Below are 14,983 nucleotides of genomic sequence, written 5' to 3'. Positions count from 1 at the left end.
TTGGATCGAGTGCTGGACGTTCTCTCCTTCTACACATCTACAGGTCAAAATCTGCCTCAAAATTCCAGGAAGGAATTCTGAGGTCGATTTTTTTCTGCCTGCAAAAAACTGTGTGAACAGGGCCTAATACTTGTAAAGGAAGCAATTCTAAAGAAATCATAATATTAGTAAATTACTTAAAGAAGATCGGTCACTGGTTTAGTAATGCCCAAGAGAAAAAGCAGCATTACTGCCCATTTGGCTAGTATAGTCCCATTTGCATATTTTGAAGAAAAAAAAAGCTCAGAACTTTTAATATAATACATTTTTTGGGATACAATTCACTGGAATTATCAGCATGACAGCACCTATCAAATTAGTTAAGAGATTGGGCATTAATAAAGTAGTGACAGATCCTCTTTAAGCTCTCATATATTTCTAATTTATTGATTAAAGTGTCTTCAAAGTGGAGCTTCCCTTTGTTTTAGTGCTTATGCCAAATCTGTGTGCATGGACACTCTACAGCCGTACACTGAGTTCCTACAGGTTTCTATTGTGGACCTTTAGTCACTCTCATACCTCACAACTGTCCCAGATTCAGCGGGACAGTCCCGGATTTCGGGCGGTGTCCCGTTGTCCTGGGCGGCCGGTGGTATGTCCCGGTGTTAACTTTATCTGCGCCCTCGCGATGCAGATAAAGTTGAATCCAATGCTGAAGCAGGGAACGTCAGCTCCCTGCTCCAGCATACACTGTGTGAAGCGGCCGTGAGCCGCTCGGCACAGACAGGCACGATGGTATGATGTCATCTTGGCTGTCTGCGCCGAACAACTCATAGTACAGAGCAGACGGATCTCCACTCATTGTGGGTACAGGTCTGGGTAAGTATTTATTTTATTATTTTTTTATTATGCACTATGGGGTATTATACTGTATGGTGGCCGCTAAGGGGGCATTATATTGTATGGGGCAGCTAAGGGGGCATTATACTGTATGGGGGCAACTATGGGGGTATTATACTGTATATAGGCAGCTATGGGGCATTATACTGTATGGAACAGCTATGAGGCATTATACTGTACGGGGGAATTTGTGTGGGTTTTATACTGTATGGTGGCATCTGTGTGGGCATTATACTGTATGGGGCAGCAATGGGGGCATTATACTATATGGGCCAGCTATAGAGGCCTTATGTATGGGGGCAGCTATGGGGCTTTATACTGTGTGGGGGAATTTGTGTGGGCATTATACTGTATGGGGGCATCTGTGTTGGCTTTACACTGTAGGGGATGGCTATGGGGGCATTATACTGTAGGGGATGGCTATGGGGCATTATACTGTGTGGGGGCAGCTATCGAGGCATTATACTGTGTAGGGGGTTCTATGGGGCATTATACCGTGGGGAGGCACTATGAGAGCATGATACTGTGGGGCGGGGATTGGGCGTGGATAGAGGCATGGCCTAACAGGGAAAAAATGAGCTGCTTTGCGATGCTTGAAAGCTGGGAGGTATGGTTCCTCTTTACCGCACCCTATTCAACCCTAGAAGTAATTCTTCTATGGGACAATATCTTCATAATATTCCACGCAATGTAATATTTCATGACTTAGTTTTTGACAGACTCATTGGAAATCCATGAAAGAAAACCTCCATATAAAATCATAGGTACAGTATGGGCCAATAGCATGCTATGAGCACTGTATTACGGATTCGTACAACACAGGCCACATCTTCCTGCAGTGAGTTATTGCAGATGTTAACATCCTATGGGAAGCATGCTCAGCAGTACCAAGACATGTGGCGGAAACTTCAACTGGTATGCTCTATAAAATCAAATTTGTGATTCTTGTAAAACTATGACATTTGTGTCATTTACCATTCTGTAGGGTACACGTTCATTATATATAAGATAAAATCCACATGTTACCTGCACAGGCGTCGGATCAGATCTTCAGGCCGTCTGGCTATTTTTCTATGAAACTCGACTTTCTCAATACCTTGGAGAATTAAATTGTAGATGATCATCTGGTCTGGCCCAGTAAAAGGAGGGCTGGAGAGAAATATGCCAGATATGTTATGTTACACATATTACACATGAAAAATAATCCTCCCAAAGATATATATAATAACAAAAACAGAACTCAGCTGCAGAAACATGTAAAGAAAACACTTTCCCTCATTCACCATGGAAAATGGGACTAAACAAGGACAACTTTCAGCCAATATAACGTTTATTGTTGGACATGTGCACAGGGCTTCCCATGAAAACTGTCATTACAATGTAGTGCAGATCTCTAGAACAAGAAAAGAGTCCAACTCTGCTCAACCGAGGAAGATGCCTATGAAAGCTACACTTACTGATGTTCTGCAATAAATAATAGGTTTACAATTCTAAAGAAAGGTTGGCTGAAGCATGATTTTATTATTGTTGAAAACACCATTATAGACTGATGTACTGAATATTTCACAGCAGACGTTAACTGAACGTCTCCTTAGCAGCATGTACACAGGGCTACCTACACCTGTTATAATATTTAAGGTAAACAGCAAGAGTTAAAACCATCAGAACATTAAAACGATATCAAAATGTTACCATAGACATCAGGTATGTGTTGGCCAATACAGCCAATTTAGGTTGGAGCTGCTGATAATTTAATGTTTATGGTGGACCACAGAGAGGTTGTCAGCAGGTCTAACCAAAATTGCATGACACTTTCAAACAAATATCTGATTGCCATGGCCACCTTAAAGGGTATTTAAATGTTTGCAACCATTTTTTTATTGCGCTAATGTATCTAAAAAATTAAGCAACTTTGTAAATGATGTTCGTTAAAAATATCTTGGTATTGTTTGTCTATGGTTCCTATACAGACCTATGTGTTTCCATTGTTACAGACTACAAACAAACCCTGTGTAGTCTGATCCTGCAGCCATACGTCCTATCTGTCCCCTACCTCTTGCTAACCTTATATGAATAAGTGGAGAGATGGAAGAGAGTATGATTGCAGAATAAAACTATTATAGGGTTTGTTTGAATTTTGTAACCATGAAGATATATGCCTGGGTGTATATAGATTTTAAAGTTCGGTTCTCACTATTATATTGCTTTTCCTGCTTGTGCCTAAGATAAGGCCGGGATAATGTTTGAGAATATCTGCATACCTTTTTAGGCACTTTAGAATGCATCAGGGGTTTCAGGGGAATCCTGTGTGTTATACATCCCCTGTGAACAGATGTAGCAGAGCTCGATTTTTAAATTACTATCTCTATGAAAGAGAGATAGAGAGAGAGAGAGAGAGAGAGAGATAGATTTACCCACTGAATTATATTAAATGGGTTTCCGATCCCATAAGGGTTAGACTCATAATATTCGTAATATCCCTACCACTTAATTATAATGTGTCATGTATTTCATTTTAAGCTTTATTAATTCGATTTAGGCCTCTTTCACATGACAGTATTTAGGTCAGTATTATGCGTCATTATTTTAAAGCCAAACCTAGTAGTGGATCATACACAGAGAAAAAATATAATAGAAAAAATGGAAAGATTTGCACCACTTCCATGTTTTGGACCCACTCCTGTTTTTTGGCTCACAAATACTGATGCAAAATAATGACCAAAATTCTGCCGTCTGAAAGTGGCCTCAAGTATATTGATGATAAAAAATGTGTTTGGTCTTTTTCTTAAATGTTGTAGACATTTATTTTTTATATGTAAAACCTTCCCTGGAGGCAGCCATATTGGAGACACACACTTACTTTCTGTACAATATGTGTAGTCAGCATAGCAGGCTGTGTGCACTTTATGGCAGCTGTAATGAATGTGAATCAACTTTATGTGTGATCAGTATGGCAGGCTGTGTGCACTTTATGGCAGCTGTAATGAATGTGAATCAACTTTATGTGTGATCAGTATGGCAGGCTGTGTGCACTTTATGGCAGCTGTAATGAATGTGAATCAACTTTATGTGTGATCAGTATGGCAGGCTGTGTGCACTTTATGGCAGCTGTAATGAATGGGAATCAACTTTATGTGTGATCAGTATGGCAGGCTGTGTGCACTTTATGGCAGCTGTAATGAATGTGAATCAACTTTATGTGTGATCAGTATGGCAGGCTGTGTGCACTTTATGGCAGCTGTAATGAATGTGAATCAACTTTATGTGTGATCAGTATGGCAGGCTGTGTGCACTTTATGGCAGCTGTAATGAATGTGAATCAACTTTATGTGTGATCAGTATGGCAGGCTGTGTGCACTTTATGGCAGCTGTAATGAATGGGAATCAACTTTATGTGTGATCAGTATGGCAGGCTGTGTGCACTTTATGGCAGCTGTAATGAATGGGAATCAACTTTATGTGTGATCAGTATGGCAGGCTGTGTGCACTTTGTGGCAGCTGTAATGAATGTGAATCAACTTTATGTGTGATCAGTATGGCAGGCTGTGTGCACTTTATGGCAGCTGTAATGAATGGGAATCAACTTTATGTGTGATCAGTATGGCAGGCTGTGTGCACTTTATGGCAGCTGTAATGAATGTGAATCAACTTTATGTGTGATCAGTATGGCAGGCTGTGTGCACTTTATGGCAGCTGTAATGAATGGGAATCAACTTTATGTGTGATCAGTATGGCAGGCTGTGTGCACTTTACGGCAGCTGTAATGAATGGGAATCAACTCTATGTGTGATCAGTATGGCAGGCTATGTGCACTTTATGGCAGCTGTAATGAATGGGAATCAACTCTATGTGTGATCAGTATGGCAGGCTGTGTGCACTTTATGGCAGCTGTAATGAATGGGAATCAACTCTATGTGTGATCAGCATGGCAGGCTGTGTGCACTTTATGGCAGCTGAAATTAATGGGAGTCAATTGACAGAAATCTCAAAGATTTCCATCCTCTAATGATAATTAGATGATTCTCCTCATCCTGTGCCTGTATGTACAGCAAAGCTGACAATTTAGCTACAGGAAATATCAGCTCATTGTGACTGCTCTAGTGGGCAGAGTGAAGACTGTATTATTTCAAGATTTTTTTTAATGTAGATAGTTACATAGAAAAATGAAAAAAAAAAAATGTTTTTAAAAATATGTGTATAATAAAAGCCCTAATTTGAATAACATGTCAATTTCTTACAATACATTCTCTATAAAGTTGATATTACAATTTCCCGCAGAATCTTGTCATCACAGGGTGATAATTTTCTAGACGTGTGAGTGTGGCAGGCAAAGGTATAAATATTAATTATTTTTTTAAAATCCTGCAGTGTTAGGCCCCTAATTTTAAGGGGTGGGAAATCCCTTTAACTTAGATAGTTATTATCATAGTAAACTAGCTAATTCAGCTTTAAAGAGTTGAAAGCCAAATTCAACTCTGCTACTTCTACGTATGAAGCTGTTAGGCTGGGTTCACACGACCATGTTACGTCCGTAATGTACGGAACGTATTTCGGCCGGAAGACCCGGACCGAACACAGTGCAGGGAGCCGGGCTCCTAGCATCATAGTGATGTACGATGCTAGGAGTCCCTGCCTCGCTGCAGGACAACTGTCCCGTACTGTAATCATGTTTTCAGTGCGGGACAGTAGTTCCACGCAGAGGCAGGGACTCCTAGCGTCGTACATCACTATGATGCTAGGAGCCCGGCTCCCTGCACTGTGTTCGGTCCGGGTCTTCCGGCCGAAATACGTTCCGTACATTACGGACGTAACATGGTCGTGTGAACCCAGCCTAAGGAGGCCGAGAAAATGCAAACTTACTCATGCAATTTTATTAGTAGTTGAGTAGAAGATGTGTAGTCGAGCCACCACACAATACGGCTATGTTCACGCAGGGAAATGCGCAGCCTGAAAAGCAGGAATGCGTTTCTATGGCAGCGCCGCAAGAGGTCATAATTGATTTTATGGTTTCTCTTTTTCACCTGCGAAATTTGCTACGAATGCATAGCGTAATTGCAGCACATGCTGCAAACAATAGCATTTGTTGTGGAATTTGACTTTTCCATTGAACTAAATTGGGAAATTTTCCAGCTGTATAATTGATATGCTGTTGATTAATAATCTGGACCACAGTTCAATTTATGCACATATTCTGTGCATTTTTTTCTGCAGCGCATGGATGAGATTGTTAAAAACTTTGCTACTACTGTAATACGCTGCAGATTTTCTGTCCGCAAATCCAGACAGAAAATCCATAGAACATAGGCTACGTGTGAACATACCCGAACTATTTCTAAATCATAATACACAGTTAAGGGAGAAATCAGATACTATTTATAGTTTGATTATTATATCTTTTACCACCTAAAATTTGTAATATGTGCTGCACCTTAGACTACAGAGAAGTATATGTACATTGATCCACTTTCAATAAAAATAATAATAAAGTACACACACATAATAAATAAGAGTAAGAGACAGCAAGAGGGGACGTCTTCACACTGCAAAACAACTGTTTTATCTTTTACTGTTTGTGTCCTGAATTAATTATAGTTTTGTTAAGTGTCATCCCGTTAATATATTTAACCCCTTAATGACCAGCCTATTTTAGACGTTAATGACCAAGCTATTTTTTACGTTTTTCCATCGTCGCATTCCAAGAGCTATAACTTTTTTATTTTTGCGTCAACATAGCTGTATAAGGTCTTGTTTTTTACGGGACAAGTTGTATTTTTTAATAGCACCATTTTGAGGTACATATTATTTATTGATTAACTTTTATTAACTTTTCTTGGGGGGGGAATAGAAAAAAAGCTGAAATTTCGCCACTCTTTTTTGCGTCTTAAATCTACGCCGTTTACCGTGTGATATAAATAACACAATAACTTTATTCAGCGGGTTGTTACGATTGCAACGATACCAAATTTGTATAGTTTTTGTATGTTTTACTACTTTTACACAGTAAAAACACTTTTTTTTCAAAATTATTTGTTCTTGCGTCTCCATATTTGAAGAGCCGTAACGTTTTTATTTTTTCGCCGATGCAGTTGTATGAGGGCTTTTTTTTTGCGGGACAACTTGTAGTTTTTATTGGTACCATTTTTGAGTAGATGCGACTTTTTGATCACTTTTTAATCACATTTTTTTAAAGTCAGGATTCACAGAAAACAGCAATTTTTCCATCTTTTTTTATAAATTTTTTTACAGCGTTCACCGTGTGGGTTAAGTAATGTAATATCTTTATAGTCGAGGTCGTTACGGACGCGGCGATACCAGATATGTGTAACTTTTTTACTTTATTTTGTTTTTTTAATACTAAAGCCGTTTGTAAGGGGAAAAAGTGGGTTTTTCATTTTTTTTTAATTAACTTTATTAAACTTTTTTTTTAACTTTTTTACTAGTCCCACTAGGGGACTTTAATATGTGATTCTGCGATCGCTATTATAATACACTGCAATACTTCAGTATTGCAGTGTATTACTGCCTGTCCGTTTAAAACGGACAGGCATCTGCTAGGTCATGCCTCCGGCAAGATCTAGCAGGCATTCGCTCCAGGCAGACCTGGGGGCCTTTATTAGGCCCTCGGCTGCCAATGGAGACACTGACACTCGGCGATCTTATCGCCGGGTGTTGGTGGGAGAGACCCTCTCGCCAAAACCACTCAGATGCGGTGCTCGCTATTGAGCGCCGCATCTGAGGGGTTAAACGGGTGAGATCGATACTAATATTGATCTCACCCGGCAGTGCAGGGACGCCCCCAGCCCTCAGCTGCCTCTGGCAGCTGAGAGCAGGGAGATTTGACAGCTCCCTGCTCTGTTTACTTATTCCGATGCCGCAACGTAAAAAGTCTATGGCGTCGGAATAAGGCCCGTTAGTGACCGACGTAAAAACACGATGGGCCGTGTGTTAATACCACAAACCATTCGTTCATTATAACATTTGTACATATTAGATTTGTATTAGATACATCTATTGTGAAATACAGGGAAAAGGATATGTCAGCTTTACAAATTGTTCAGGAGTAACTTTTGCTATCTCTTCAAATTCGATTTGCTCCAAGTTCAGGGTCAGGGTGGATTCACAAGCAAAGACTTTGTTGAAGAAATTTCTGCGACTTATAATTAGTTCTATTCATCTGAATGGGTTTGTTTCTGCATGAACTGAATTGATTTTCAGTTGCAGAAATTTCTGAAACAAAATCTGCCGCATGTAAATCCACCCTTAAAGAGGCTCTGTCACCAGATTTTGCAACCCCTATCTGCTATTGCATCAGATCGGCGCTGCAATGTAGATTACAGTAACATTTTTATTTTTAAAAAACGAGCATTTTTGGCCAAGTTATGGCCATTTTTGTATTTATGCACATGAGGCTTGCAAAAGTACAACTGGGCGTGTTGAAAAGTAAAATTCCAAGTGGGCGTGTATTATGTGCGTACATCGGGGCGTGTTTACTACTTTTACTAGCTGGGCTTTCTGACGAGAAGTATCATCCACTTCTCTTCAGAACACCCAGCTTCTGGCAGTGCAGACACAGCCGTGTTCTCGAGAGATCACGCTGTGACGTCACTTCCCCAGGTCCTGCATAGTGTCAGACGAGCGAGGACACATCGGCACCAGAGGCTACAGATGATTCTGCAGCAGCATCGGCGTTTGCAGGTAAATCGATGTAGCTACTTACCTGCAAACGCTGATGCTGCTGCAGAATCAACTGTAGCCTCTGGTGCCGATGTGGCCGACACGATGCAGGACCTGTGAGTGACGTCACAGATCTGCACTGCCAGAAGCTGGGCGTTCTGAAGAGAAGTGGATGATACTTCTCGTCAGAAAGCCCAGCTAGTAAAAGTTGTAAACACACCCCGATGTACGCACATAATACACGCCCAGTTGTACTTTTACTTTTCAACACGCCCAGTTGTACTTTTGCAAGCCTCATTTGCATAAATACAAAAATGGTCATAACTTGGCCAAAAATGCTCGTTTTTTAAAAATAAAAACGTTACTGTAATCTACATTGCAGCGCCGATCTGCTGCAATAGCAGATAGGGGTTGCAAAATCTGGTGACAGAGCCTCTTTAAGTCCCCTGCACACACTTCAGATTTCAGTAAACAGAGATATTGGAAATAGAGAAAAATTGAGAAAGTAGTACAATTATTACCCAATATTTACTGGAAAACCACTTTCAGTCAGGCTCTGTTCATACTGGCATTATGGATTCTGTTTATAACTAAATCCATAGCACTGTGACGAACACCGATGATAGATTCAAACGGCGCTCAACGCACACAATTAACTTCTAATAGGGGTTGTCATGGTTAAAGAGGCTCTGTCACCAGATTATAAGTGCCCTATCTCCTACATAATCTGATTGGCGCTGTAATGTAGATAACAACAGTGTTTTTTATTTGGAAAAACTATCATTTTTGAGCAAGTTATGAGCAATTTTAGATTTATGCTAATTCGTTTCTTAATAGACAACTGGGCGTGTTTTTACTTTTTACCAACTGGGTGTTGTACAGAGGAGGGTATGACACTGACCAATCAGTGACCAATCAGTGTCATACACTTCTCATTGTTCCAGCCCAGTTTCTTTCACCGCCCAATCACACTGTAACAATGGGCTGGAACAATGAGAAGTTTATGACACTGGTTGGTCACTGATTGGTCAGCGTCATACAGAGAATATAGCCAGACAGCGCTAGGGTCCTTTAATGGACCCTGGGCTTTCTGACCATACAAGTCTACATGCGATAGAAGGGGGCGTCCCCCATCAGTCTCCCTCTTTTTATGCATTGATTGCAATAGGATTGTAGCTATAGAGAGTGAAGCTGTAGCAGTCGCACCCGTGCCTTTGAGCCTCAGGGGCCCAAAAAACCTCTCTGGCACATAAGAAGACACCAGCATTAATAATGGTGCATGATAGGTGGGGGGCTCTGTTACAGATTTTTTATTGGGGCCCAGGAACTTCAAGTTACGCCTTTGGTTCACGGCATATAAAGGGTTAAACAGCATGGATCAGAGGTACTCATCATGATGCAACTACTGCCTGCCGCTTATGATGAGCATACTTTTCATTAGTCAGCAAGTTAAAGTCATGCGTTATTACAGGTTACTAAAAACCTCTACCCAACCATCACCCGCACAGGCAAATGTGATGAAAAAAACAAAGAATATTCTTTCAGACCAAACAAGGTCAGTAATTGGTTTTTCCTAGTCCTTATTAATGCTGATAGCATTAGTCATAAAATAAGTGTTAGATGACAAGTGTTTTATAATCCTGATGCTCCTAAGTCATTTATACAGTTCTTGGAGTAAAAAAATGTCTATACCAAATTTGTATTTTGGTCCTGATAAAATAAAACTAAATAAATGTTTACTTTATTAGTGGTATATAACAAATAAGAGAAAAATGCCAAGTGATGCTGCCAGTATTCTGACGCAAAGTCCAATTCTGTGCTGACTTTAGTACCATGATCCTGACATATTGATGCTGTGCAGTGCTTGGTGCTAAGTGTACAGCTCTGACCTTAGTGCCATATTCTAGTAAAGCTATGATAATACTAGTGACTAGCGCTAGTAACAATGTGCATGCCTTATGTTAATGAACACATTATATTCAAGGCTCATATCTACAAACTTAATAGAAAATGAGAGGGAGAAAGGGGAACAAAAACATGTATCAACCTCAGTTCCTGAACCTGAACATTTTCTTCTTGTAGAACTGAATGACTTACAATCTATGTTACCTGCATCAGCGTTTACTCAAGCGACTTCCTCTCTCACACAATTGTAAATGACAGGCAACAGTGGAGATTTATGGATGTGAAATCTCACGGAAAGATAGTTCTAATTCATATTCATTAAAGTCTCTCTGTCATTTGTGGACAATAGTTTCTGCATAGACCAACAGCTTGGGATCTGAATGCACCAGCTGCTGGTCGAGGCATGCAAGTAATTTTTAATTTGAAGGGCCAGTGTACAGGATTTTCTTGTGACGGCTGATGTTGATAATACACCTGTGCATGTATATATTATGGATAGAACCCTTGTTCCTTAGTAATAAGTTCTGTGAAATTATGTCTGGGCATAGGTGTCTCATTACTCTCATTCTGGCTCAATCTCGGTTGCTCTCCACCTTTTATGACTAACACCTTGTTTCACTTTATCCTTTCACTGGCCTGACCAAATGTAACACCTCTTGCACACGCCCGTGGTCGGGCCGGGAAATCCAGACGACACTCGGACCGATTTTCACGGCCCGATTTCGGTCGTGTGCAAGAGCATTTATAAATTACCAAGACCTTGCCATGATTCTGTACTTTGCCCTCAAGTATGTGTCTGCAGTTGCTATTGTCAACGATCTGTGGGTATCTGGTCCCACTGGGCCGTACCGTTGTTGTCGGATAGCAGCTGGCCAACAGAGTACCAAGTCAATATATAAATAGTCCAAGCACAAGGGTACCTGTAGTCATACAGACAGTAGCAACGGCAAGGCGCAGATGGGACCTTGACAGCAGACACCAGACGTGGTGTAAAACAGCAGGCGGAACCGGTGGCACAACACAACGCCAACAGGCTTAAGGCGCAGGAACAAATAGCACGGGCACAATGGGAAAAGGATAACACTAAGGGACCATTTGCAAGACTAACATAGGAAAACACAACAACGCTCAGGCTATGAGCAAAGGGGCAGGGCCCTTATTATAGTCCAGGGTCATCATGGGCTAAATAATGATAATTCCCTACGGGACACAGCGGGCCAGAGCAGAAGTGAGCGCTGGCGTCTCCTGGAGAGGAGATGCGGGCCAGCGCTCACAGATCCATGGCTGTAGCCACCGGGGGGTGAGTAATCCCGACGGTCTGCGGCCATGGACGCTATAGTATCCCCTCTCATACGCCCCCTCTTCTTGGGGCCAGAGCGAGGGAGGAACTTCTTAATGAGGGCAGGGGCATTAAGGTTCTCTTCTGGCTCCCAGGACCTCTCCTCTGGACCAAACCCTTCCAATCCACCAAATAATCAGTTCTTTCTCCTACTTTTTTGAAGTCCAGGATCTCCTTAACTTTAAATACATCGGTAGAACCACTGGGAGCAACTACAGAGCTAGGCATTTTTGTGTAGTGGTTGAGGACCACAGGCTTCAGGAGGGACACATGAAAGGAGTTGGGGATTCTGAGGGTAGGAGGCAACCGAAGCTTGTAGGAGACAGGGTTGATTTTCTGTAGGATCTCAAAGGGTCCGAGGAACCCGGGAGCAAACTTGTACAAAGGTACCTTTAGACAGATATTCCTTGAGGACAGCCAGACTTTGGTACCCGGGGGATACTGAAGCGGCTCTCTTCTTCTAGCATCCGCCTTTCGCTTCATTCAGTCGACCGCCAGCAGAATAAAGGACCGGGTTCACTGCCAGATCTGTAGAAAGTACCTGATTGCAGAGTCAGATGCGGGCACCTGGGATGTAGCTGAAACAGGAAGAGGAATTTGTGGATGTTGGCCGTAGACAATGACGAACGGTGTAGAAGCAGTGGACTCACTTGTGTGGTTGTTGTATGAGAACTCGGCCCAAGGAATAAGCTGTTCCCAGTCATCATGCTGTATGGAGATGAAGTGTTGTAGATAATTCTCCATGATTTGGTTAATCCTCTTGACTTGCCCATTGGACTGGGGATGGTAGGCTGAAGAAAAGTCCAACTTCACATCTAGAAGTTTACTGAGGGCTCCCCAGAATTTCGAGGTAAACTAAAACCCCCGATCAGACACAATATAAAGAGGCAAGCAATGCAAGCGGAAGATGTGCTGGATGAAGAGTTTAGCCAGTCAAAGGAAGGAAGGTCTGTGACAAAGTCCATTGCTACATGCTGCCAGGGAGCATTGGGCACAGGCAGAGGTTGGAGCAGACCAGCAGGCTTGGAGTGAGCAACCTCGTTGGCAGCGCACACAGTGCAGGACGAGACAAAGTCCACAATATCTTTAGGCAGTGTGGGCCACCAGAAATGAAGGGCAATCAGATCTCGGGTTTTACGAGCACCAACGTGCCCAGCCAGTTTGGAGCTGTGCCCCCAGCAAAGGATTCTCCTCCTGTCTGCCAGGCGCACAAAAGTCCTCCCTGGAGGGATGTCTCTAACTTGCAGAGGATTTACAGAAATAATACAGGACGGATCAATGATACTTTGCGGAGACTCCACGGTGTCCTCTGTCTTGAACGACCTGGACAAAGCAGCGGCCCTCACATTTTTGTCAGCAGGACGGTAGTGGTACACAAACTGGAACCGGGCAAAGAACAGCGACCACCTGGCTTGACGGGGGTTCAGCCATTGGGCCAACTAGAGTAGAGATAGGTGAGGTTCTTGTGGTCGTATAGATCAGGATGGGGTGAGCTGCGCTCTCTAGTAGATGTCTCCACTCCTCCAGAGCCAATTTTATGGCCAGCAACTCCCGATCCCCAATAGAGTAATTGCGATCTGCGGGAGAAAAAATTCTAGAATAATAGCTACATACCACTGCCTTCCCTTTGGAACTTCTCTGGAACAGAAGTGCACCTGCACCAACAGAGGAGGCGTCCACCTCCAACGAAAACTGTCAAGATACATCAGGATGATGGATAGTTGAGGCTGCCGTGAATGTATCCTTAAGGCTATTAAATGCAGATTATGCCTCTGGAGTCCACACCTTGGTGTTCATACCTTTTTTGGTGAGGGTATAAATGGGAGCTGTCAGTGAAGAGAATTTTGTGATAAACTGCTGGTAAAAGTTATCGAATCCCAAAAAAAGCTGTATGGACCTCAAGGCTTGAGGACGTGGCCATTCCAGGACGGACTTTACCTTCTCAGAATTCATCTTGAGGCCTTGATCCGAGATGATGTAGCCCAGGAAAGGTAGAGAATTCTTCTCAAACACACACTTGGCATACAGGCGATTCTCCCTTAATCGCAGCAGAACTTAACGGACATGTCTCCGATGAGTGGTCGGATCTGGAGAAATAATCAAAATGTCATCGAGATAGACCACAACACAGAAATGGGGGAGATCTCGGAAGATGTCATTGACTAACTCTTGGAAGACCGCTGGAACGTTACACAGACCAAAGGGCATTACCAGGTATTCATAGTGCCTGTCTCAGGTGTTGAATGCCGTCTTCCATTTGTCACCCTGGCGGATCCGGATCAAGTTGTAAGCCCCAAGCAGGTCTAGTTTATAGAAAATCTTGGCTCCTCGTATGCGGTCAAATAGTTTGGAAATTAGTGGCAACGGATATCTGTTCTTGCTCGTGACTTGATTGAGGTCCCGGTAGTCGATGCAAGGCCGAAGAGATCCGGCGTTCTTCTTGACAAAGAAGAACCCTGGCCCGGCCGGGGAGGGGGATTTTTGCATGAAACCCCTCTCCAGATTCTCCTTGATATAGGCCGACATAGACTGAGTCTCTGGCAAGGAAAGAGGGTATACCCGTCCATGAGGAGGGGACGCATTAGGAACCAGTTCAATAGGGCAGTCATAAGCCCGGTGTGGGGGCAGCGTCTCAGTCTCCTTCTTGCTGAAGACATCCGCAAACTGAGAGTAATGAGGAGGTAATCCTGCCAACGACTGAGGCAGAGGAGGCTGGTCCGGATGGATCTGCAACAGACAGCAATTGAGACACTTGGAGCCCCATTGGAGAACCTCTCTGGAATTCCAGTCCAGGACTGGGGCATGTAGTCGAAGCCAAGGCAGACCCAGCATCACAGGGTTGACGGCTTTGGGCAGGACAAGAAATGAAATTAGCTCCGAATGAAGGGCTCCAACTTGGAGCTTCAGCAGTTTGGTCTCAGATACAATTGGATCAGGCAGAGGCAGTCCATTCACTGAGGCAACAGCAAAAGATGTCCCCAGAGGGACTGTGGGCAACTGAAGAAGATTCACTAGGTCCTTTTGGATGAAGTTAGAAGCGGATCCAGAGTCCAGATAGGCAGATACCCGATGCGTCGGGGATGGATTGTTTAGAAGAGAGTTTTTTTTATTCAGCGCTGTATCGCCTGGGGTTGTCTCTCCAACCAATTCTAGGCATTTGGAGTTATTTGGCTTCTGAGGGCACAA

General features: G+C 42.8%; 1 protein-coding gene across 1 annotated transcript in view; it reads right to left on the bottom strand.

Annotated features, from left to right (window-relative positions):
* Positions 1–14,983, bottom strand: part of PRKG2 (protein kinase cGMP-dependent 2) — a 100,803-nt gene that overhangs the window by 9,823 nt on the left and 75,997 nt on the right. Inside the window, 1 exon segment of the mRNA XM_075849836.1 lies at positions 1,906–2,028. Coding sequence (XP_075705951.1) covers positions 1,906–2,028 — 123 coding nt within the window.

The sequence above is a fragment of the Rhinoderma darwinii genome, chromosome 1, assembly GCF_050947455.1.
Source record: "Rhinoderma darwinii isolate aRhiDar2 chromosome 1, aRhiDar2.hap1, whole genome shotgun sequence".
Taxonomy (NCBI): Eukaryota; Metazoa; Chordata; class Amphibia; order Anura; family Rhinodermatidae; genus Rhinoderma; species Rhinoderma darwinii.
Note: the sequence above shows the minus strand (reverse complement) of the source record. Positions and strands in the feature narration are given on the sequence as shown.